Source organism: Kryptolebias marmoratus, linkage group LG10, assembly GCF_001649575.2.
Source record: "Kryptolebias marmoratus isolate JLee-2015 linkage group LG10, ASM164957v2, whole genome shotgun sequence".
Lineage (NCBI taxonomy): Eukaryota > Metazoa > Chordata > Actinopteri > Cyprinodontiformes > Rivulidae > Kryptolebias > Kryptolebias marmoratus.
Window position 1 is genome coordinate 4,567,122 of NC_051439.1, and position 25,203 is coordinate 4,592,324.

At 38.8% G+C, this 25,203-nt stretch overlaps 1 protein-coding gene across 2 annotated transcripts; it reads left to right on the plus strand.

Moving 5' to 3' along the window:
* The first annotated feature begins 421 nt into the window (after positions 1-421).
* asxl2 (ASXL transcriptional regulator 2) lies at positions 422-24,061 on the plus strand. 2 transcript variants are annotated; one of them, XM_017421460.3, is made up of 12 exons: positions 422-593; positions 3,330-3,412; positions 5,898-6,006; positions 7,669-7,801; positions 9,586-9,704; positions 12,728-12,848; positions 13,128-13,187; positions 13,666-13,826; positions 15,622-15,718; positions 15,830-15,935; positions 17,977-18,661; positions 21,361-24,061. In XM_017421460.3, exons 1-12 carry the CDS (start codon positions 537-539, stop codon positions 23,137-23,139), a joined length of 3,510 nt encoding a protein of 1,169 aa, XP_017276949.1. In that variant the 5' UTR covers positions 422-536; the 3' UTR covers positions 23,140-24,061. The 2 variants fall into 2 exon arrangements, with proteins under 2 accessions (XP_017276949.1, XP_037833873.1); XM_037977945.1 differs by lacking the exons at positions 422-593; positions 3,330-3,412; positions 5,898-6,006; positions 7,669-7,801 and adding an exon at positions 8,693-8,802.
* The last annotated feature ends 1,142 nt before the right edge of the window (positions 24,062-25,203 follow it).

Sequence of the window (25,203 nt, forward strand, 5' to 3'; positions counted from 1 at the left end):
ATGGTTAAAATAGCACAAAGTATAAACTAGGCAAATGTCAAAATAGGTACGGGATAAAAGACATAAAGAGTCAAAGTCAAAGTGAACTTTATTGTCAGTCAGACTATTCAACAGTACATTACATAGAGGACTGAAATTGCGTTTCCCCAAACTCCAAATGTGCAACAAATACAAAACACTAACTAAGACATAGCAAAATTGACATCTATCTAAGTACAAGACTAAGACATATAGTACAGAAGGAAATATTAGTAACAAAGAACAAAGAAGAGAAGCTGGATCATGATTTTTTTTTTATTCAAAAACATGTTGCAGTCATTGCCAGCTTTATCACATCGCCTGCTTCAATGGATGCAGGAAGCTGGAGGATTTTATGGAATGACAGCGACGTACAGTAAGGTGACGTTCCCAATGGTCACGTGACCCTTTACAGTAAGTCCAACATGGCAGACGGTGTGGGTCTGAGACGGTAAGTGAAGCAACATTTCAACTAAGACTGTCAAATTATACACTACTCCGCAAGAAGGACGTCCGCAATGAGGGAGAGACAGAAGAAAAAGAAGGGGAGGACATGGGCGGAAGCCGCTAAAACGGTACGCTGCGTGTTTTTAAGTTCCGTTTGTTGTGGTTGTTTTCCCTGAACGCTCCCACTTGTTCAACTGTGGTGATGAGTTCATGACCTGCTGGCGAAGAGGAAATGTTGCGTGCACCGCTCGAGGCCTGTGTTGACGTTTCGGACTTCTGTCACTACTAGCCATCTAGGAGTGTTTTTTTTGTGTGTGGAAAACTGCATGTGTGCAAAAATCGGCTATGTGTACTAAAGCATGTCTCGGTGCTCATTCTGTGCGCGTCAAGCAGACATTACACATGACAGCGTCAGTCGACTGAAGTACCCACGAAGTAATCACGTCAGTGGTGCGTTAGCGGTGCAGGCAAGCTAACGCTAAGTCCGTCAACAACTTTGTTTTATATCAGTTTCAAGTTAAATACAGTAAAACCTACAGTTTTTAGAATGGGCTAATTTTCTCTATACAGTTTTGAAATCCATTACCGATGTCAAAGTCGATTTATATCATACACCCTGTTTGTTTCAATAGACTGTTACTAGCATTTGAGCTAGTTTTACTAGCGTAGCATGCTACTACTACATGCTTAAAGCTCATAATAGCTACTGTTTTATATTAATTAAAGCATACTCTATTAACTTTTGGGGACATCTGCAGTTTATTTACCAATGCCTTTTACTTGGTTATATTCAGTAAGTAGTTTAAGTAATAGGTCATTATGTAGATAACATTGAAGGCATCACTATTTTAAGACGTACAAACTCTTTTTTTAAAGAAATAAAATCTATTTTTTCCGTGATGTCATGAAGAATTTACAAATACCTATTATTGTTTAAAAGGAAAAAAAAAACAACTGCATTTTAAAACAAAAAAATATTATCCGTTTCACAGTTACATTATTATTTTTTTTGTTTTAGTTTTTGGCGTTTAGTAAAAATATTAGTATTATTAGTATTTTTCAAATGCTGTCAATGATGTAATTTTGTCTCCAATAAAACTCCAGTGAATGTAACATAGTAATCTGCACTTGTAAACAAAATGTAAATCCCTGAAGAAATGTCAAAGGGTGCCAAGATAAGAAAAAATAAATGCCAATATTTTGATGAGTGAACCAAGATAAAAAGAAATGTTAAAGCTCCTGCTAGTGGCATTGTGGTCACCACGGTAACCACACACCTCTGTCTGTCACTCCCTGACTTGAAGAGAGGCAGGCAAAGATGCCGACATAAAACAGACAATCACTGTGTGATAACTAAATTAGATCCTACAAGTTTCTAATCCTCGAACCATGATCGTCTGAAGACTGAAAGTCACACGTGACTTTGTTTTATCAGTGTTTTATGTTGGAGATATGACAAGTTAAAAAGATTCTTTCCTTTTAGTTTTGAAGAGAATATTTTGATCTAAAAAAGAATTGAAGTCTGTGGAAGCTTTGCTGTTCACTATCAGTATTTGGGGGGAAACTATAAGTCCTACAGCAGTGAGAGACACACTGGGTGAGAGGAGACAGAAATGCTTACGTTTTGATGTATACATTGTGAATGTGAGTTGTAGTAGTAAGAATGGATTTTGCAAAAGATTTAAACATTTTAGACAAAATCAAAAGTTACTGCGTGTGACATTATCGACTGTCAGCTGAATGTTTTGTGGAAAAATTTGTAAAAATCCTAAAACCTAAAATGATTGTAAAAAAAAAGGAAAATATATCAAAATACCAGTTCAAACATGTAGAGTCCAACTTTCTGTGAGCTGTTTAAACTTTGAATGATGTTTGTACTTTGAAGTCTGTCTGAGTTTTTTAACTCCAAATAAGGCTGGGTTTTCTCATGGGTCTCACCTAAATCCCATTTATCTCCATAATTTCTTTTCCTCACAGTTTTTTGCAGATTTTTATCTACATCGTGCGACATACCAATACCAAAAATCTGAACAAACTATTCCTAGTCAAGCTGAACATTTTGGAGCATAAAGTCCACGTTTTACTTAAAGCTGCTTGACAAGATGCAGGACAAAAACTATAACAATAACAGTAATAAGGGCGCTTCAGTGCTGATGTTTTGGCACCTTTAACGGGCGCTGTAATTGTGGATTACCTGGTCAGGTATCTTTTCATCTTGTGCATTTATAACATTTCCAGAAAGTTAGTACGCTGTGTAATTAAAACATTCTGCAATAAATTACACATAATTCAAGTCTTTTGTTTACTTATGAAATTTATAAGGCCATTGTATTCAACCTTCCAGTTACAAATGATGAAAACAAAGCTGCAGTTGAGGATCTTATTGTCAAGAAGGTTATTTAGCAAGTTTTTCTATTGCTATTGGGCAAAAGGTGGAATCTTAAAAAAGGCTCATTGCTGTGTGGAGGAACTGAAAGGGCAAATAGTTCAACATTAATACATATTACTGTAGAGCTTTAATCATTTAGTACTTAATATCATTAGATAAATATCTATACATAAGGGTTAGGACTATAAAAAAGTACAAGTCAAAACACTTCTTGTGAAGCAAATAGTACCTAATATTTAAGCCAGATCTCTAACTTCTAATTTCTCATTCTGGCCTTAAATGTTGAAAGTGAATTCATGTAAGGTGAAGTGGAAAACCTGCTGGTGGTTTGATGTGTGAAAATCTGAAATTTAAAGCCGTTAATGCAGTTAATTAGCTCTTGTGGAGATTATTTTCGATGGACATTTGCTCCAGCTGAAGTACCCTTGAAACTACCTAGTTTGACTAAAACTTGTCTGTGTTTTTACTGTTTTAGGTTTTGGAAAAGTACCCAAACACACCCATGAGCCATAAAGAAATCTTACAGGTGATCCAAAGAGAAAGGCTTAAAGAAATAAGGTAAATATCTTTCGGCACCATGACTTCAACAACCACTCAGATACGAGACATTTTCACAACAGAAGCAGCACTACAGCTGTGTCCTTTTATTCTTTTCTGCTTACATCATGTTTTATTTATTTTTTCTAGTTTATAGTCACATTTATTTTACTCTATTATTAACTGTTTCATTTCCTTTCGTTTCATTGTCACTGTTCTCATCCAGAATGTAAGAAAAAAAGCTGGCCCCCCTCACCCTGTTACTTTAACAACCTCACTGCATTTCCATTTTTGTTCGAATGTACCTCTTGCATGTTATTAACAATAACATGTACTCGATGAATTGGCTCAAAGAACACAGTGTTCGATTCACGTTTAGTTTGTCTGACACCAGACCAAAATCAGTATGGGTTCTTTTCCCGTTATGTCATTTAATTTGATATTTTAGTTGAAAAAATAGCATGATATGCAAACCTAAAACAGTGTCATTATCAAAGCGAACTAACATTGTACTGGATCTATTTCTGACTCACTATGTTTAATTTGTAACACTTTGTTCAGGGAACGGTTATTGTGATGTATAAGCAACAAAAATGCAGATTGAAAAAGACAAGTTGTTCACTGTACACCTGAATTTCTTGCATGATTGATGAGAAGCTTGATTCAACTTAAAACATAGATTTTATAATAAAAAAACATTTTATATCAGACCTGTTAAATCCGACAGTATCAGTTGCCTACAGTCATTAGGTCTGGGTCAAATTAATTCAGCAGATTCAATGTAAAACCCAGGAGGAGTTTCCTACATGAATGTTATCTGACCTGAGGCATGGCAACACTTTGTCCTCAGAGATCAGAGGGGTATTCCAGAAAGCAGTTTTGAGAAAACTCTGATTAAGTTGACCACAAGTTTAGTAACAGACTCTATGAACTAAACACATTCACAGTCAGGTTTTCTTTAAGTGACTCTTAAGTTTCTACCGGCCCCCTCCTGCCTGAATCAAGCCGTCTGACATGAGTTGTTCTGTTTTAATATCTGACGCCAGGAGAGGAATTTCGTACCTAGATCAGATGTGTTCGTGATGTTTTGTTGGAATAATATCACTCGTTTATCTCGGTACCATTCTCCAGCTGCGCTTCTCCAGTATAACACACAACGGGCAGCGAGTGTGTGCTCTCATCAGAACAGATTTTGTGCAACGCAAAAAGAAATAATTTGCTGAATAAAACATCTCTGCAATCAGACCACAATCACCACAAAATAAAGACAAATTATTTCCATTCATTTCATCTTCTTTACTGCAAATGCAACCGTGAAAATGTTTAATATTGTTCCAACAATTAACATCTTTCTCCTGTGAATATCCGCCCACCTTAACTGGAGTTCCTGTAATAAAATTTCTGGGTCCATTTTCATTTATTTGGCAGTCAAATTTCCAGTGTTTCCTTCTGTTTTGTAAGCCCTAATGAAATGCTGCCTGTATATAACAGCGATACTGGATCATTTCTAACTGCTGGTGTTAATGATCCTCATGGAGATAATTAGTGTTCATTTCTGTTTTCTGGTCATACAGATTTAAAGCAACAACATCTGTCCAGAGACAGGCAGGGAAGTAAAATGTGATATTATTAACACTTTACCAGCTCATAAATTAAGGAATAAACTGAGTTATTCTCCAACCTGTCGTCACCTCCCATCATGCTGAATCTGACTCAGAAAATCTTTTAAAAGCAGAAAACCATCTGCAGTTCCAAAGTTATTATCCAAAATGGTAATAAAGCTACAGCAACTTTTCATTTGTACACGTGCATTTTGACCACTTTGCCTTTCTGTTGGTTTTAAGCTGTTTAAGCAATTTCTATAATTATTACGCTTACTTCTGAAATCAGTTTATGGTTCTGAGAATCTGATTTTTCGGACAAATCCTTCTGAAAACAGTTCTTTTCCGAATTAATATTTTAACCGAAGTTTTTTTTCAGAAGAACAGTTCCTTTTTTTATTATTGAACTCTTTATATAAATATGAAAAAAATATATAAAAATTAAGCTGTTGGAGAAAGGACACAACAGAAGCTCTGGGATAGACCAACGAGCTTAGCCGAGCTGTGACATCATCATTATGGGCCTCCGTTGAAAAAATACTGCATCCTTGCATGCTTGGGAGGTACGGTCTTTAGAAATGGACTAGATCTGGGTTATTGTTTTTTTTGTAGTTGCCTTGATGAATCAAGGAGCTCCATTTATGATTGCTTTTTACTTTGCCCGTGCAGATACTCAGAGTTAATGAACATCTTTTTACTCACCTGTTCTGGAGCCAAATTGTTTTTTCTCCCTGATTAAGTTAATTCAGAGTTTAAGAATAAACTCTGAACTTGTTAAACCCACTTTTTGAAATACCTCATGAGCAGTCTTACCCTTGTCACATCTTTTTCTCAGCTTTTGTATTTATTGTAAAGTAGATGTGTAAATTGTTTTTTTTTTCTTTTTTCTTTTTCTCATCAACCAGTGGAACCTCGCCTCTGGCGTGCCTGAACGCAATGCTGCACACAAACTCTCGAGGTGACGAGGGGATTTTTTACAAAGTCCCAGGCAGAATGGGAGTTTACACGTTGAAGGTTAGTTGGACACAAAACACCTACACAATCATTCAGAATCGTCATTAGGTTTAAGGGGTGAGCTCCTAGAGTGAGCTGAAATGTATCATTAAAGGCAGATATCTATTGTAGTATATCTGCTTACTCAATGTTTAATCTTTTTGTCTTCATGCCCAGTAACACCGTCCATGATCAGATGTGCTGGGTTATTTGTGGAAGTGTCACCGTTTATTTCAGTTTGAAAAATCAGTCGCTGCAAGCAGCTACTTCAGCCTGTGCTGTTCTTTGTTTGCTTATCTCCAGTGATGTGGCGGTGGTCCTAAATGTTATTCTTCTGCTTTTCCACTCAGTCTTTGTCCTACGCTCTATTATCTCAGGCCTCATTCACATGGGGACAATTTTGTGAGTTTTCTTTTATTGTTTCAGCCTTGTATCCACACGGAGAAGGCGTTTTAGAAGCCCCTAAACAGTATTTTTCAAAACTTGGCTTTAGAGTGAAAACCATCTTGAAACATCACCCTTGTGGTTTCATGGGGACAGCCGAAACACAACATTTTAAAAGCTGTGATGTCACAGACCCACCTCTAATCTAACCCCAAAATGTGACAGATGTAAAGACAGATTACATGCTCGCGTTTGTGCTGCAGAATCTAATTTTCTTTTAGCTGCTGGAAGTCTTTTGTATCCTGTATTACTTTAATGAATAGATAAGACTGATGAATAATAACTGCTGTGAATAGAGCAGAGCAACAACGCCTTAGTTCACCAAATAATTTAAGGTCAGAAAGGTTTTTATCACTTTACTGAGCTGTCAATAATACAAAATGGCAAAAAACTACAATATACATCAAGTGTACATTTAAAAAATGTGGGAAATAGTCCGTATGACCCTCGCTCGATTCATGGCCAGAAATCATCTATTATGTCCGCATATTTAGTCTGATATGACTCCCAGTCAACAGTCACTGTCTTGTAGTTTAATGTGACACAAAGTAGAAGTTCCACTTTGTCAGTCCACAAAAAAGATTTGGTTCTTGCTCTTGCATTCGCCACCCTTGTCTTCTCTTTCTTGTTGAGTTTACAGTTCCAACCATAGACTGCACAGTATAACACATACAGTCTGTGGTTTGTACCCAACGTAAAAGCTTTCCATGTCTCCTCCTTCTGGTGTATTTTCATGGCAGCGTTACAGCACCACATACAGGCCGGGCATAGTTGCTACATAATTTGGGGTTGTTTTTCCCTGTTTTTGTGTGGATGAAAACAGATCTAGATTCTGTGCTGTGCTTACAAGAAGATTTTTAAAAACGGCAACAAAATAAGGTTGTTTTTTTTTTTTTAAACAAAAACTTTCCCCTGTGGACAAGTCCTGAGCAGCTTGGTGATGGTATTGGCTGTGTCAACCATCCCCAGGTGCACTTCTGTGGGGTTGACTTTGTGGAGGAGAAACTGACTCCACCAAAATGACTTTAATGATGTCAGCAGAGGTAAAATACAGAGACCAGAAGACATTTAGATAAAAAAAAAAAAGTGTTCAAACAAGTAAGGATTAGCAGATGTGTGTGAATACTGGTGAGTGGTATGTGGATATTAAAACACTCAAGATCTCTATGTTGTTGTTGTAACTGTGTTTGTCTGTTGCATGAAAATGAAATGCAGTTTGTTTTGGTTCTATCTCCACAGAAGGACATCTCCGATGCGGCAAAGATGTCCGAGGAGATGTCTGATGAGAGCAGTGATAATCTGTCTGACTCCAGAAGCTCAGAGAACAGTGCTGTCACTCAGGAGGGCCAGAAAGGAAGGTGGATGCGAAGAGGTACTGTCTGCTGCATTCATAGTCATTATAGCCCTCTGCTGAAAGGTCAGCGTTTTTGTCCATGTGTATATCTGTGTGTTAGCAAAATATCTGATGAATCCCTGGATGAATTTGATTGAAATCTTTCAGAAAGAATCATTGGATGTACATCTACAACTGATTAACAATTCAAGATGGCGGCCACAGTCAGCTAACCTTAAAAAACACAAAAATTGGTAGAATTCAGTCAGATGTACAGCCGTTGTGTTAAAATTTGGAGTCATTCAGAACACGTACTCGAAGTGCAACTTTCAGCAAGTAATCATTGGATGTACATCTGCATCTGGTTAACTTTCAGTCCGATTCAGGACAGCTGCCACAACAAGTCAGCATTAGTGAACACAATAATGGGGGATACCTTAATGAATTTTACAGATGTTTAGTTAAAATTAGACGTGGTCATAACAAAAAACCATCGGCAGCACATACTGAGTGACGTCACATGAAATTGCAGGAATTTGGGCCTTCGGTTTATAAAACAGCTTGTATGACTCTAAATCTTAAGAAGTGATTTTTATTTTACCATATAACTTTTATGTGATATTTTTTTCTCAAACTACATTGAGACATTAGACAGGTAGCTGAAATCTGTTTTTGTGACCTAAAGAACCAACTTTTTATTCCAACTTGTGATCATTAAAGAACAAGAGCTTCCTTGTTATTGCAGGCGCGTTGCAGCTGTTCTGCAGTTGTCAAGGAAGAAGAAAACTAGAGAGGAAAATAAACACTATTCCCAACAGATTGTTACATAATTCTAAATTTACAGATTTTAGCCGATTGGTTACCCATCTCTGTCATAACAGTTAACGCCCCTTTTCAGCTGTTGTTAAGCATTGTTGCAAAAACACAGGAAGCCAGCTTCAGGCAAGGCAAGCTCAGGGAACATGGCTCCACCACAAACATACATTCAGTCACCTATCGCATGTTTTCTGGATTACACTGAGCCAACATGATAGTAGAAGGTGGGTTTTACTGAACATGCATGAACTATAAAATCTTCCATCAGTTGGCTGTAAATATTGGTCGTTTTACACCAGATTTGTCTTTTTGTTGACTCATATCATTGCTTTATTGTGATTATGTCTGATGCAGAGCAAGTTTGGTGAATAAGCTTTTAGTCAAGTCGAAATTATGTGTTTTTTTTTCTGCCAATGGAATATTTTAAGTTAATGTTGTGACAGGAAACTGAATTTTCTCACTATAACCCGTGACCACTTCCTTATTCTGTACAAGTTTGAAACTGCCAAGAAAATAACCTACAGCTGAGACAGAGGATTCCAGCGTTCTTCGATTTTTAAGCTAATCAATACAAAGCAGAGCAAAGGCAAATGAAGTTCTACTATAAAGTTAAAGGCCTAACAACCCTTAAAGGACTGCATGTCACAGTTATCATAAGGAGAAATGACAGAGGTGTTGCCGTTTTGGTCAGACCTTGAAAATAATATGTGCAGTCTTATGCAGTATTGCGATACGTTGTGTGATTTGTTAGTGCTTGGTTGGATTGACTGATCGATCAGTTAGCTGTGGCAGCCATGTCTCTTTGTTTACCAGAAGTAAAAGAAAGAGAAACAAATTCCTAAGAGATGTCCAGCCCACATTTTGTAACATAATAGTGTAGTCAGGCAATGTAGCTTGCTGCTTTGTGCAAAATGTTGGTTTCAGTTTCATCAAAACAATAGCAAAATGTGATTGTTTGCGCACGCCCCTCAGGAAATGCGTGTTGTAACATCTGTTCTGTTCCGTAGTTTCCTCCAAGCTGCAGTCACAACCGTCGTCTCCGCAGCCACAGTGCTCCTCGCCTCCCGTCTCCACCAGCAAACTCATCTCTCCCTCGCAGAAACACAGCAAGAAAGCTCTAAAACAGGTACGGGGAAACAAGCTTCGCATTTAAACAGCATATTTAAGGTCGGTGCGCTGCTAAGTTATGTACATCATTACCGTACTCGTCACAGCCTCAACACGAGTTCCTGCCACACCCTCATGTTCACCTAAACCATACAAGTTTCAGCCTCCCAGCTCTGCAGTCCACAAATGTATTCTGCTTTGATAGATTTTTATATTCATACAGTTCATTAGATGAAATATTGAGTTTTAATGTTTTTTTTATATATATATATATATATATATATATATATATATATATATATATATATATATATATTGCTGTGTTTGTTTCAGCTTTCATATTTACATGTTTTGAGTCAAAGAATGTGTCACCCACATAGTGCTTCAATAGGCAGTCTGTTCTCAAGCTTTTTGTGCTGTGCCCTCTTTGGAGGAAGAAACATTTTCACGCTCAACTAAACTAAAACAACGTGAATCAAGTTTAACTGTAATTGGCAAAATAAAACAACTCCAGATTTACGATATTCTTACATAAATGTGACATTTTGTCTCCAGATTGCTATTTGCAGTGTTTTTTTGTTTCAGAATAAAGAGCAAATAAAAACTGCACTTCACTAGAAGAATGAAAATAGACTTTCTTTATCATCTTCTCATAAAAATAGATATTATTTACTTGTTTCTTTAGTTGTGGAATTACCTTTTTAGTACCATAGCAATAAAGTTCAATCTTTGCAACATTTATAAATTTATAACAGCTTAATATCACAGTAATAAAGGCTGTAATGAGCCTCTTTCTACAGTATATCTTACAAAGGATAATCCAGTTCAGTCTGCACCAAATTAAAAGTTTGAGCAGGAACTGATCACAGTATTTAGGGTTTTATTTTTCCACTGATGCTGTTTCTGAGAGTGATTTTTCTGCCTTGTAATAATTACATTAAAAACAAAATTTGAGTGGCTTACATGACTGGAGGGTAATGTTTTAACGCGTAATAATAATTTTATTAAACTTCATACTGCCAGCTGTTAAAGCTTTCAAACACACAGACATGTGTTTTTAATTTCCTACCATTCAGAATAATTCCAACAGAAAGGTTTCTTTCATCTCTTTGATTTGAAGCAGCCTTTTTTTTTCCATTCTCTTTCCACATTTACATGCCGCCACACATCGTGAGTAAACAGATTCCGAACAATAACCGGTGTATCAGACCTGAATGTCCCGGTCAGATCCATGAGTGAGAGCAGCGGTTTTCCTATATCGACTCTTCTCACCCTGACCGCTCGACGACTCCTCCAGACGGCAAACCTTTCGTCCATGGAAGAGAGATAAAACTCTTTATTTCTGCTCCTCATTACTTCTAACCGGGTCATGCAGGCGAGGATCCACTCTCCACGCTGCTCAGCATGTGGTCTGTCTAATATGATCCTTTTCAAAAACAAGTCTGGAGCAACAGTGGCAAACATTAGTTTCGTTTGGACTTTCTTTAGGCGGAAAAATTATTGGAAACTATAAAATAAAACATCAAAAAGGTTATCTTGAAAAATATTAAATGGTACAGTTTGAAATAGTTTACTCATGTAGTTTTCCAGCTATATTAATGTGCAATTCTGAAATGCAGGTACGCACTCAATGTAAACAAAGTACTTGGCTGAATCGAAAACCACGTATAAGCTTGAGTCACAACATTGACCCACATTAGGTTTAGGCTTCTCAATCCAAAAAACTTTAAAAAACAAAACTACTGGAATTCCATTCTGTAGCTGAAGATGTTATTGACTTATTGCAAAGTCATGAAAACTGGTTAAAAAAATTAATAAAAGTAAGTTTCTTACTTTTCATTTCTTTCTTTTCCTTAGCATCCTCTTTGGTAAACTTGATGTTGTTGACAGAGCTGATGTGTTTGGTGAACATTTCTACTTCCTGGTTTGGATTTTGACCCAGATATTGTCCACAAATCTGAACCAGTGGTACATGTTTTGGACAGAGAAGACAGATGGTTTGTGATGTAGTGGAGAAGGCCATTTATGTCCATCAAAAACAAGCAAAAACAACTTTCAACAGAGGAGGAAGTCTCAGATTTCAGCTTTCTAAACCTTACAGTAGAACATTAAGCCTGGCACCCAGTCATTTTCCCTCTAATTCAACAAAAACCCTAATGACTCTCCAGTGGGAGGAGAGCGAGATTATTCTGCATGTGAATTTTGCTGCGTAAAGGAGCATCTTATGCAATTTAAAGCTTGAAACTCCACACTGTCCAGTTTTAAGAAAGCTTCCCGGATTAGAAGGAAAATGTCTTCAACTACAGAATAGAAGTCCAGTTTTGTTTTTTACGATTTTTTTTTTTTTTTTTTTTTTTTTCCGTGTCCTGGATGCCTCAGAATCTTCACCAGCTTCTCAGTCCCTTCCCAATTGTTGATTTATTTTCAATCACTTCCGCTGTTTTTGTAGGTAAACAATCACACGTGGTAGCTGGCAGATTTACCATCAAAATTAAGAAATAATGTCTGGATTTTTTTCTTACTTTTAATTTTTTAACCGGTCTTCATGACTTTGCAATAAGTACCTTTAAATTAAAATAAAAAATGCCTGTAATGACCCTGTGCTTTTTGTGTCCAATTTAATTAGATTTCTTTGATTAAATGTGTTTTAAAATACCCTATCTGTCCTTTTTTTGAGATTTTCTTGTTGAATGTAAAATAGTAAGAAGATGATGTCAGTTGGGCAAAAATATTAGTCATGAAGAAACAGATTGCTGTCAGCTAAAATCAAATCAAGGCAACTGCTGTGTTTTGCATTTACCACGATATGTTCATATTTAGTTTGTGACATCATCCAATTTTTTTAAATTTACGGGAAACGGATTCATATTGTTAAGCAACCTGTTTTATTGCCATGTCGTTGAGTTGTTGTTTAGCTGTTACTTATTCAAGTATGGAGCCCCATGGGAGCAGTTGTAAAAAAACAGAATTAAGGGCGCATATTTTCCTTTTCTTAAACTCGGGGCTGGGGTTTGGTTCCTTCCTTGTTTTGCTCCTCTTCAGGCCTTGAAGCAACAGCAGCAGAGGAACCAGCGCAGACAGGGGGGCATGCCAACCATCTCCAGCTCCAGACTGCTTCTGAAGACCATCAAAGATATGGCAGACAACATTACAACAAAGACTGGTAAGTTGCAAACCATTGTCTTGGTAAAATAAATGTATAAAGGAGTTTCCTACACTGTTTAGATGGTCTTTGTGATCAGTTTACTGGAGTTTATTGCTTGGTTTAACACACAATGTCTGGGTCTTGTCACATCATTTGACATTGTCATTATAAAAGCAAAGTGTCATCTCATTTAGTCTTGGATAAATGACACCTTTAGAGTGTGAAGTAAAGCTGTTATTGATTTGTCCTGCAGTTTCACAGAACATTCGTCTCTGCTCCTTGTTTCTGTCTACGCAGAGTTATGCCACCCAGTCGTACCCAGAAAGGTTTCCCAGAGGTCTGGTCGCCTTAGCGCAGGTGGGTTTTTGCACAAACATTTCAAAAACTGATTGTGCAAAACGCAGCCGTGTAACTCACTGGTCTAAAACACTCAGAATTCAGTGAAAATCTGCAGATGTTTTTGCAGTTTCTTTGAATTTTTGAGTCTCCTGCAGTCGCAGCCCAGTGAAATACAACCTATATATTTATATTTAGGAACTTAGTGAAATACAAGTGAAAAACGGTCAAGTCAAGTTTGGTGACTATGGAGATTTTCTGTCTGTATTGATCTGTGAATGTTTACTTGTATCTAGATGTATTATTTACATTATAAACTATATGTTTTTGTGACTAGATGAATTGATCCCAAATGAACAGAAAAGGGTATTAGATACATTTATGGTATGAATAAATCTACCCACAGTTAATTTAAGATGTAAATTGTTAAATCAGGATTTGTCCTTCTGTCTTGCTGTGTCCATCTCGTCTGAACTGTATTTCCTGTTTTATGTTTCAGGGCAGATAAAACGTACAAGGTGCAAAATAGATGTGGAGACACCGGACTCTATTTTGGTTAACACCAACCTGAGAGCAATCATCAACAAGCACACCTTCTCCATCTTGCCTCCAGACTGCCAACAGAAGCTGCTCAAACTCCTGCCTGAAGTTGACCGACAGGTGGCTTTAATATTTAAATATATATTTACCCCTGTCCGTGTGTGTGGGCATTTGTTTGTCTGTTTGTTAGCAAAATATCTCATGAACCACTGGATAAATTAACATTTGGAGTCAACTCAACTCAACTTAAGAAGGCCACCACCGACAACTGGCCTTGAAAAACACAAAAATGGGTATAACTTTGCCAGTTTTGCAAATATTGTGCTAAAGTTTATGTGGTAGTAGCTGAGAGTTTCCCTAATACATATTTTGAGTGCTACTCATTGCACAACATCTATGATTAAAAGTTGAGTATAAACTATTTATCTGTTAGGAAAGTATCTCATGAATCATTGGACAGAATTTGTTGAAACTCTCAGAAAGTAGTGATTGGCTTTACACTGCCTATAAAGATTATCCACTCCCTCAGATGTTTTATGCTTTTATTATTGTCATAAATTATTGATGGTCAAACAAATTAGTCCTTTACACACACAAAAAAACTTTTGTTTTGTCAATGTCAAAGTGAAATCAAATTTCTACAGAGTAACTCCAGTTAAATAAAAATATGTCATGTAAAATAAGTGACTGCATAAATATTCACCTTCTTGGTAGATTTACAGACATCCCATATTCCTTCCATCTCCTGATGATGGATTTAACAGAACTCCTGGGGATGCTTAGGGTCTTAGAAGTCCTTCTGTATCCATCCCTGATTTGGACTTTTTAATAATCTTTTCTCTGAGTTGAATTAGGACAGCCACTTTAAAGAGGGTATGCAATCACTTATTTTATATTGCCTATTTTTATTACATTGGTAGTACTCTGTAGACATTTTGATTTCACTTTGACACTGAAGAAGGCATTTTTGAATTTTTTTTGTAAAGAGTGAAAATTTTTATGGACCATGATTGATTTATGACAGCAATAAAATAATTAAATATTCATCCGGCACAATACCCTTTTAACTGAATAAGTTTTAAAGTCAATATGATTCAAAATGGCTACCACAGCCAAATGACCTCTGGAAACACAAGAATGCCTTTAACCTAGCCACATTTACAGATAATTAGATAAAAATGGATGGAGTAGTAGCTTAGAGTGTTTTCCGACACATATTCCAAGCTCTACACATTGCACAACACTTGTGCTTAAATTACCATATTTTCCGCACTATAAGGCGCACTGTCAATGAATGGTCCATTTTCAAACTTTTGTCATATATAAAGCACACCGGACTGTAAGGCGCATCGTCTGCACCTCCCATTTTTTGTAACTTTGCGCGGACCGGACGCACTCCATTCAAAATGAATGATTTCGGTGCTCTAGCGGAGCTGGTTCAGCTGTATCAGCATTTATATGATCCCTCTAGGAGAGATCACAGAAATAATCAAATGGTTTAAAACTCACAGTAGGAAAGTGCACCGACGTAAGCTTCAAGTATAAACGCCTCCACCGCTCGCTCAGGTCCGCACGCCAAGGCACGGAGCCCTGCGTGACTATAACTGAGCCTTAATGCTGCAAGCGGTGCAGCTTTGTAGTTTACCAAAGTCGTACTAAAACATTACGACTTCTTACATATATAAGGCGCCCTGGATTATAAGGCGCACTGTTGTTTTATGAGAAAATTGAAGGGTTTAAAGTGCGCCTTATAGTCCGGAAAATACGGTAACTATTGAAGTCAACCCTGTTTGTTTGTTAGCATCTAATGAACCATTGGATGGGATTTAATGAAACTTTCCAAAAGTAGTCGTTGGCTGAATATGTACAACTGATTAAAGTTTGCAGAGTGTTTATGTTCATTTCTTCTCTTCAGGCGTGCTTGGACGGCCTCCTGAAGGTCGCTAGCTCTGCCTTAAACAATGAATTTTTCACGTCAGCAGCACAGTCTTGGAAGGAGAGGCTGGCTGAAGGTCAGTTTCAGGCCTTCAGTTCATACCAGCATTTATGTCATTCAAAGAGAATTTGTATCACCAAGGTAAACTAGCGTATAATCAGTTTTCTTTCCCTTTTTTTCTTTGTAGGGGAATTCACTCCTGAGTTGCAGCTTCGAATGCGTCAAGAAATTGAGAAAGAAAAGAAAGTTGAGCTTTGGAAGGAAGCTTTCTTTGAAAACTATTACGGAGAAAAGTAGGTTTTTCTATGTGACATATTTACTATCGCCCGCCACTGAAAGGTGAAGAAAATGTTTTTGGCCCATGTCTCTTTGTATGTGTGTGTGTGTCTTGTTACCAAAATATCTTGAGAACCACTGGACGAAGTTTAATGAAACTCACAAAAAGTAATCTTTGGAAGTACGTCTTTAACTAATTACCTTTTGAAGTAATCTTGATTCTCGATGGATTTTACAGCTAACTGACCTTAGAACACACTAAAATGGCTTTACTGTGGTCATATTTACAGATATTGTGCAAAATTTTGGTGCAGTTGTAGCTAAAAGCCACAACATACTATTAATGCTGCTCATTGAACAAGGGTTTTGCTTTAGCAAACTTTAGCAATTAATGTTGAAGTCAACCCCGTTTATTAGCTAAATATCTTTTGAACCACTGGATGGATTTTATAAAATATTCAGAAATAATCATTGGATGTACATCTGTACCTGATTAACCTCTGGATTCAAATATATTCAACATTAGCCAACACAAAAAAGGCTGTAACATGGTCAATTTTACAGATATTGAGCTAAATTTGGGTGTGGTAGTAGCTGAGATTCACCCCCAACACATACTCCAAGGGCTACACATAGTGCAAGATCTGTCATTAAAAACCTGGAATCATCCCTGTTCGTCTGTTAGCAAAACATCTCATGAACCACTGGATGGATGTTAATGAAACTTTCAGGAAGTTACCACTTGATATACATCTACAACTGATTAACCTATGGAGTTAAACCAATTCAAGATTAATCCAATTCAGCTGAACCTGAACCAATTCAAAAATCATGCCATGTGGTTTAATTTATATATAAAATTTCTCCCCCTCTTTTAAAAAAACACATAATTGTGTGGAAAAAAATGACAAATGGAGACCATCCAAATAACGACTTGGACCTTGTTCACATCTGTTGCTTAATTCCATCCTGAGTGATCGGCTTGCTGTCGGATATCACTAAATGGCCTCAGTGCTCAATGGAAACCTTTTTCCCTTGACTATCTCTGGCAGGGGTCTGCACCCGTTTTACCTGTCTACGTTTGGTAGTCTGAATGCAGTCCTCGTCGTAGGACCTCCTGCTGAACTGACGTGACCCCACACAAGCAGCAGACTTATTACCAGATGTCTCTGGATCCGGCTTTTTTGCTTATTTTTTTTTTAGCTAAAAGATTTGTTGAACTGTATATCCGAATCCTTCCTCGTAAAACTTTTATTAATCAGAGTGGACTGCAGGACACAGTGTAGTGACTTTCTCTTTAATTTAAAGTTTGTTCTGATTGTTTTTAGAGCTTATTGGACCTGCTGTGGTCACTGTAAGCTATGATGCTGTCAATCACCTGACGACACTCTGAGCAGCATTGTGTTGTGTTGTATCCACCTAATTAAATCCAGTGCTGGATTACACACTGTAAAGCTGTGTAGAAAACAGCTGACAGTCTGCAGTGGGCTGTTTTACTGCAGGTTAAAGTCTTCCATCTTTGCTCGGACTCTGAGCTCTGTGAAGTCACTAATTGTTGTATGTTCCTTTATTTTTCTAATATCACCTCTGTAATTAAATTTATCAAGCGATAAAACTCCACAAAAATGCAACTTAAATGGCTCTGAAACTGTGTTAATGTCAAAATATGAATTTTTCACAAAGGGCTGTTTGTTGCTCATCTGACAGCCCTTTGTGTGACCTGACTGTGTTTATATCTACATTCAGAGCAGGTAACTGACATCCAATAGCATAAACATTTTGAGGTATGCATTAACCATCAGTTGTGAACACTCTCAGTCTGAGCTGATCACTTGCAACTGAATCACCCAGGATGGATATAAAGTGTAACATGTGAACAAGGGCTTTGAGTAAACAATACTTTAAATCAGGTTTGTTTATCTGTGATCTTTGAACAGCAACCAAATGTCACACTTAGAGTTTGTAACATAATACTAGGAGTTTCTTCAAAAGCACTATATTATTTATAGAGGTAAAGTCTTGATTTCTCTTTTTCCCCTTATGTGTCTCTCTGTACAGTTCAGGCCTCAGCTATGAGGAATCTAAAAAGCTGACAAAGGTTGATCCAAATCAGAAGTCTGCCAGGCCTCGGACCCCCCCTGATCAGACAAGGCCTGTCGCTCGAGCTCTGGAGAACACCAAGGACAGCAGACTGACAGCTGCTGCAGCTAATGACATGAAATCAGCACAGATGTCGCAAGAACCTCTGAAAGGCCACCCTTGTCAGAAAGAGACGGTCTCCATCACAGAACCCATGAGGACACGACGCTCTCACATTACTGAGGATCGCAAGTTGAACCCAGCTGCACAGGCTGCTGGGAAAACACCAGAAGTTAAGAAATGGACAGAACACAGTTCACCGTCTGCGCCCCCTAAAAAGGAGCACAAAGAGGAGAAGAAAACTGAACCCCCTCAGTCGCCTGTGAAGGAAAGCCCTCCACCGAAGGATGGTCCAGATCTGAGAGCGGATCAGCCGGGGACTCCGGTTAAGCCTGCTGTTGAGAATAAAGAGATCCTCACCGAGTCCAGTGGGATGTTAGACACTCAGAAGAGGAAATCACTCAGTGAGACGGAGGGGGAGGCCACTCCAGAGAAAAGACCCCGTTTGTCTTCCGTTTCTTCAGTGTCTTCAGTCTCTTCTGCGTCGTCCATGTCCAGCCCTGCTACACCTTCTCCAACAAGTCAGAGGGTACCACCACTCAAGGTGAGAAAACAAAATGCTCAGAGACTCTACTGATCTGGTTTTTGAATGTCTAGGTTTGCAGCTCGCGTCTTCCCAGACAGGTGAAGTGGATTTGCAGCACTTAAAGAGAATTTCAGAGTCATGGAAATTTTTCATAGAAATAGTTGTACCTATCTATTAAATGAAAGGATTCATTGAAGGAATGCATATTGCCGGCTGCCTTTATTGCTTAAGTTTTAAATTAAGATCATTTTATGTTCATCTTCTAAATGATGAAGCTAGAGCCATTTTAGTCAAACCTTATAAATCAGTGGTCCCCAACCTTTTTAGCTCCACAGACCGGTTTATTATCAGACAGTATTTTCACGGACTGGCCTTTAAAGGTGTGGTGGATAAATACAACAAAATAAAATGATACGACCGACATGAAAACGGGGGTATTTTTTAAAAACATAATAAACGTAAATCCAACGTGTCCTCGCAGCTTTGTTAGTTGTGTCCTGGTATTACATCATCAACATAAATAACACCCTCTCCTCCCCCTTAATGTTCTCTGGTCAGTATGGCGATGTTTAAACATGCCCTTTAAAATAAGATGCACCATAAATATAAAGAGCACAAAGAATACAACTCACCATAACGCTGAATCAGTGGGAGCTCTGAGCCTGACGGTCGCATCTAGGGCTTCTAGAGACGTTTGTTTTTTACTCATTTTGCTGCTTGTGGGTTTGTTTTTAGTGGTAACGGATCACCTGACCTAGATGAGCATTTTGACACGCATCAAGAGTGAGTCATAGACGGATGTAGTGGAGAGAATCCGGTCAGTTTTTCAAAATAAATGTCGTTCAGACTCTAAAAAAACGGAAATACTGTAAGTTAATTATTCTTTCTCTGTGGCCCGGTACCAAATGACGCACGGACAGGTACCGGTCCACGGCCCGGGGTTTGGGGACCTCTGTTATAAATGACATTTTGCACAATCTCGTGATGTTTTGAAATCTTGCCAGATGTGTTTGTACTGGATGTATGTGTTGTGGATGACTCAGCTGCTGCTACTACTACAACATTTTAGGTCAATATTTGTAAAACTGCCTGAATTATAGTCATTTTTGTGTTGGCTAATGTCAGTTAGCTGTGGTGGCCATCTTGAACTTGGTTAACTCCAAAAGTTTATGAGTTGTAGATTTGTAGATACGTTACTTTTTATACATGTTTTTTTCCACCCGCACCCTCGAAAAGCTACCTTTATCTACCTCACCACGCGAGGGTGCACGCGCCAACAGTGACGCAATCGTGCTGCTCCGCGGTCCATTCAGAATGGGCGATTTTGCTGCTCTAGCGGAGCTGGTTCGCCTGTATCAGCATTTATATGATCCCTCTGTGAGAGATCACAAAGATAATCAAACAGCTCAAAACTCAGAGGAGGAGATTACTGCTGCAGCCGATAAAAAGGAGCGTTTATAGACCACAGAGGGAAGAAATATTATTGATGGGTGAATCACAACTAAAGCAAATAAATCAATTAAAGCCAAACTGAATGCGTTAAGTTTAAACATCCTCTCTGGATCACAGCCAGAAACACCACAGCTCTTCCTCCTGAATACGTGCAGCCACATTTGATGTGACAACCATCTGCTCTCTTTTTTACCGTATTTCCTGTGGTTACGTAGCGTACTGCCCCCTGTCTTTTTGAAGAAAACTGTACCGACCTAAGCACCAAGTATAAACGCCCCCACCGCGCGCTGTTCGCAGAGCCCTGCGGGACTCTAATGAGCGCTGAGGCCGAGCCACCTTCAGCTACCGCTGGAGTTAGCAGGTTGCTGGAGCCACAGCAATAAACATGGAACGAGCGGGTTTAATCAAAAATGGTTAGTTGAGCCGAAATTCAGCAGGTGGCTTTACAAGACCGAAATTGGTAAGCATGTTTTGTACTTAGTGAAAATATTAATATGATGCAAGCTAATTTATCCATGTTTACCAGTAAAATGATGCTATTAAATCCAGCATTATGCTTTGTTTTGTTGTTACATGTAGTGATCCAACATGCAGCCTGTGCCACAAAAAGCACAGTACAGTACAGCATCTGTCTGTTTTTCAGAGTTCTCTGTTGTTATTCATTGGCCTTGTTTGTGCTTTGTTTGCACTTTTTCATTTATGTTAATTTAATTTATTTGTAAATGTGACTTAAATTAGGATTCAAATTAGGTGCAATCAATTATTTATTATTATTTATTTTAATTGTATTTTTTATTTTAAAAAAGTATTTCAGAAGTGCCTTTTTGTAAAGCTGTAGTTGTGTAAATATTTGACACAAATATCTTACAATATCACATAATAAATAACCATATTTTCAACTTTCCTGTTAACTTTAACTTTTTTTTTTTTTTTACTAAATCACGGTCGGCCGGCGATCGGCCGGTGATTGGCCACCTACCACTGGGCTTAGCCTCTTTTTTGGCCTCTTTTACCTTTAAAGTTAATCAGTTTTAGATGTACATCCAATAATTACTTTCTGCAAGTTTCATAAAAGTCCATCCAGTGGTTTATGACATATTTTGATAACAGACACACAAGCACACATAGAGACATGGGCAAAAACATTATCACATTTCACCTTCAGGCGATAACAACCCTAATTAACAAAAACATGGTTTTATTGCTGTGAGGATATCTATAATGTAATTAATATTTAACACCATTTTTATTTGCTTTCGTTTCAGATCCCAGTGTCACATATTCTTCCAGTTCCTCTGTCACCCAACCAAATGTCTCCAAGAACTCCCCTCCATTCCCCGCTTAGCAGCCCCGCTCGTACTGGTGCTCGTACTTTGGCTGACATTAAAGCCAAAGCTCAGCTTGCACGAGCGCAGCGAGCAGCAGCAGCAGCTGCAGCCGCCTCAGTATCATCTGCATCGAAGGGGATAGTGCCAGGCCCGGGGCCAGGGGGGGGTCGTAGTGGTTTCAGCCCCACCCCAACATCCCCTCAGGCACCAATCCGGTTACCAGCCACCACCACCAGCAGTCAGTTCAGTACACTGTCTCCTTGCCCATCGGATTCTTTTGGTCTGCCAAGCTCAAACTGGTCCCAGACGGACGGCTTGCACAAAGGTCACCCCACTGAACTTGTTGGCTCAAGACCCCAAAACATTCAAAAGAGTTCAAACACATCAGCACAGCCTTCATCCACACCTGGTGCAAAGGACCAGGTGCTCCCAAAAGGTTCTGGATCACTAACCAGAACCAGTTCTTGCATCCCTGCAAACAACCCCTTGGTGACCCAGCTTCTGCAGGGCAAAGAAGTTCCACTGGAGCAGATCCTCCCAAAACCACTGTCCAAGCCGGAAGTAAAGGTGTCCAACCTGCCCGCACAGCCGTCCGTTAGTAAAGCCAAGACATCACATCCTGTTGAACTAAAGGTTGAAAGGCCAGTGTCGCAGCAGGTCAACACAGGAGGACGGGCTGGGGTTTTCTCAGAGTACGCAAAACATCACAAGGAACTTCCAAATAAGGAGACCCAGGAGCAGATCCTCCAGGCACTTATGCAGAGGAAAGTCCAACACAGCCAGCTTTCTGGAGCTTTAGGTCCTCAGTCCTCGCAGCACAGAATGCATCCGATGATGCACGCAGAGGAGCATCAGAACCAGTCCAGAGCCTCCGTTGGCTTTCTGCGTCGAAACAGGGTGCCCAGGCCTGCCATGACAGGACACTATCTGCTCAACGTGTCAACATACGGCAGAGGAGCAGAAAGCAAGAAGCTGCCTGTCTGTCCCAACAAAGCTGGGTCAACTTTAAAAAGGGGAAGCAGCGAGACGGAGGAGGAACAAGCCAAGAAAGTTTTCCTTGCTGGTTCTGGGGTGAAATCAGAGCAGCAGGGATATTCTATAACCAAGTGTGATGACAGGGGAAACTTTCAGCACTGCTCCACTGTAAAAACTGAGCCTGGATCAGAGGACGATGCATCTGGCGGGGATAATAACAGCAGCGCCAGTGCAAAAGCCAAAGACACCAGCCCTTTTTCTCAGCCACACCAAAATAACCTCGAACTCTGCAATAGTAATCAAGGAAACGCCGAGCCATATCTTCCCCACACGGACCCAAGTCACCAGCGGCCGACGGCCTTTCAAAGCCAGAGAACATTGGATAATCAGGAATCTGCGGTAGCAACGTGCTACGGCGGCACTGTCAGCATGTCTGTACCTCACACTCTGAACCACAACACCGCAGGCTCAGAGGCCGAAGTCAGGGGCATCTGCGGGAGCGTCATGTCTTTCTCAGTGACCGTCACCACCATCCCTGCCGGTTCCACGCTAGAACACAGCACTCAGGGCGAGCCCTCACCCAATCAGTCGTTCACCGAGGGCTCCAACATGGAGGACGTCCAGTCTAAATGCTACTGCCGACTGAAGGCGATGATCATGTGCAAAGGGTGTGGAGCCTTCTGCCATGATGACTGTATCGGCCCTTCAAAACTGTGCGTCTCATGTTTAGTGGTACAATGATATGAAATTAATAATAACTGAACCATGTAATTATTTAACTTTTACACACTGAGGCACAAAGCAGCATCAGAGGGGTATACTACGATGCAAGTTCAACAAAGCTGGGCTTTCTTTCCTTAGCCTGGCTTGACAGAAACCGAAACGTTTCTAAGAAATAACAGGTACTATGACGGTGGTTCTGATGTTACTTTAACTCCGACTTTCTGCTTTAGTGTCCGATCATGGTCACATGAAAACGTCCCACGCATCGTTTGACGCTTTTTCCACTCAAAATACACAGATCCAACAAATAAAGTCACAGGCTTCTTGTTTTAACAGAAAGTGAAGAATTTAGGCTAATCGTCCTAACAGTTAAACAAAACAGTCCTCAAACGGTATGTTGCTGAAAAGAGTTAAAATAAATCAGATCGTGCTGCTGTTTAGGTTGGGCTAGAAATCTGAAACTTTTATTTTCACAATCAAGACGTTATTTAGCTCTGACACTGTCCCATAATGTGCAAATCAATCAAAGCAAGCGTCAGAGTTACTTATTAAATGTTCTCTGATGAACAGAAGGACTAACAAATTTCCTCTAATAATAACTGTTTAATGGACGTGTCAGCAAATTCAGGCAAAGTCTAAAAAAATAATCATCAACTTGATACAATATTATGTTACACAATCCTGCATATTTTTAGGCTTACTGCAGTCTAACAGCAGCTTTCTAATGGCGCACAGAAAAGGAGTGGATTCTAATTTGTAAGCATATTTTTCAGTTCTTTCTTATGCTGAAAATCATGTGTTGATGAAAAAAATTCTGGTCAAAATTTGTACTTAAGATTAATAGATAGGCCTACATTTATATTTAACAGATTAGATGATTACTTTAAAATATATTTCTGGAAATATATATATATATATATATATATATAAATGTAACAAACCAACCCGAACTATAGGATTTATCAGAAAAGAAAGTCTAGCCTTAAAAGTAGACAGGGTGTCAGCCTCACAGACAGAAACTGGGAGTTGGTTCCACAAGAGAAGATCCTGATTATAGAAAGCTCTGCCTCCTGTTCTACTTTTAGAACCTCTAGGAACCACAAGTAAACCTGCAGTCTGAGAGCAAAGTGCTCTGTTAGGAAACAATGGAACAAGAAGATCTTTAATATAAGATGGAGCTTTGTTGTTGAGAGCTTTGTATGTTAGAGGGACGATTTTAAATATTACTCTAAATTTTCCAGGGAGCTGACGACAGCAGAATTCTTAAATTCCTATTCTTTGACAATCTGACGTTTATTTTAAATGTTGCAGCGCTGGGCAGATCCTGGTACAGTCAGATTTCTGTTAGGAACAGGATCAGAGAACAGGTTTCGTTTCTCACTGACTGTTAACTAAAACCCTCAGGTCTCTGTTACCATGGAGATCCAGCCATGTTTAAAGAAAGCCTCGATTGTGACACTGAAAAAATCTTAACTCTCAGCACAACTAAGTGGGAAATCTGGCTTCGTAGTATCCCCTTCAGTTTATTTCAAGCCTCAGGCATACTCACCAACACAAAACAGCCAGCATCTGTTGGAGAAGCAAGAGTTTTACACTGGACCATCTTGTTTTTTCACAACCTTTTTTTAATTGAGGCAGTTGTAAAGTAGAAACCAATTTTTGTCAGATACGTGAGAAATCTCCGATGTTTGCACTAAGCTACATAAGTGTGATATATTTTTATATAAACTTGTATAGTTTTTAGAAAAACGGGAGGGAAAATGAATGTTTCTGTTTTTTTTAAGGACTTCACGACTGTTGTGCTTTTAGACTGAACTTTCTTCTGGGTCAAATTGGTGATAGTTTATTAGAAAAAAAAGGGCACTAATGATAATCATGAGCTGTAGAGTACCTCCTATTTGAATTTATGCATGTGTGGCAGGGAAGTGCAACTAACAGGAACTATTTTATGGAAAAAGGTACATTATTACAGAATACTCTTAATTTTAAAGCCTAAAAATATATGTTTAGTTTTAGAATGATTCAATGAACATAATTTTTAATGACAAAATGTATACAAAAATTACCCCATGTAGATTGCAC

Coding starts and splice junctions, on each gene's coding strand:
- asxl2 (XM_017421460.3), top strand. CDS start 537: ATGAGGGAGAGACAGAAGAAAAAGAAGGGGAGGACATGGGCGGAAGCC. Junction 3,413..5,897: donor GAAAGGCTTAAAGAAATAAG/GTAAATATCTTT, acceptor CTCATCAACCAG/TGGAACCTCGCCTCTGGCGT. Junction 15,719..15,829: donor GAAGGAGAGGCTGGCTGAAG/GTCAGTTTCAGG, acceptor TTTTCTTTGTAG/GGGAATTCACTCCTGAGTTG.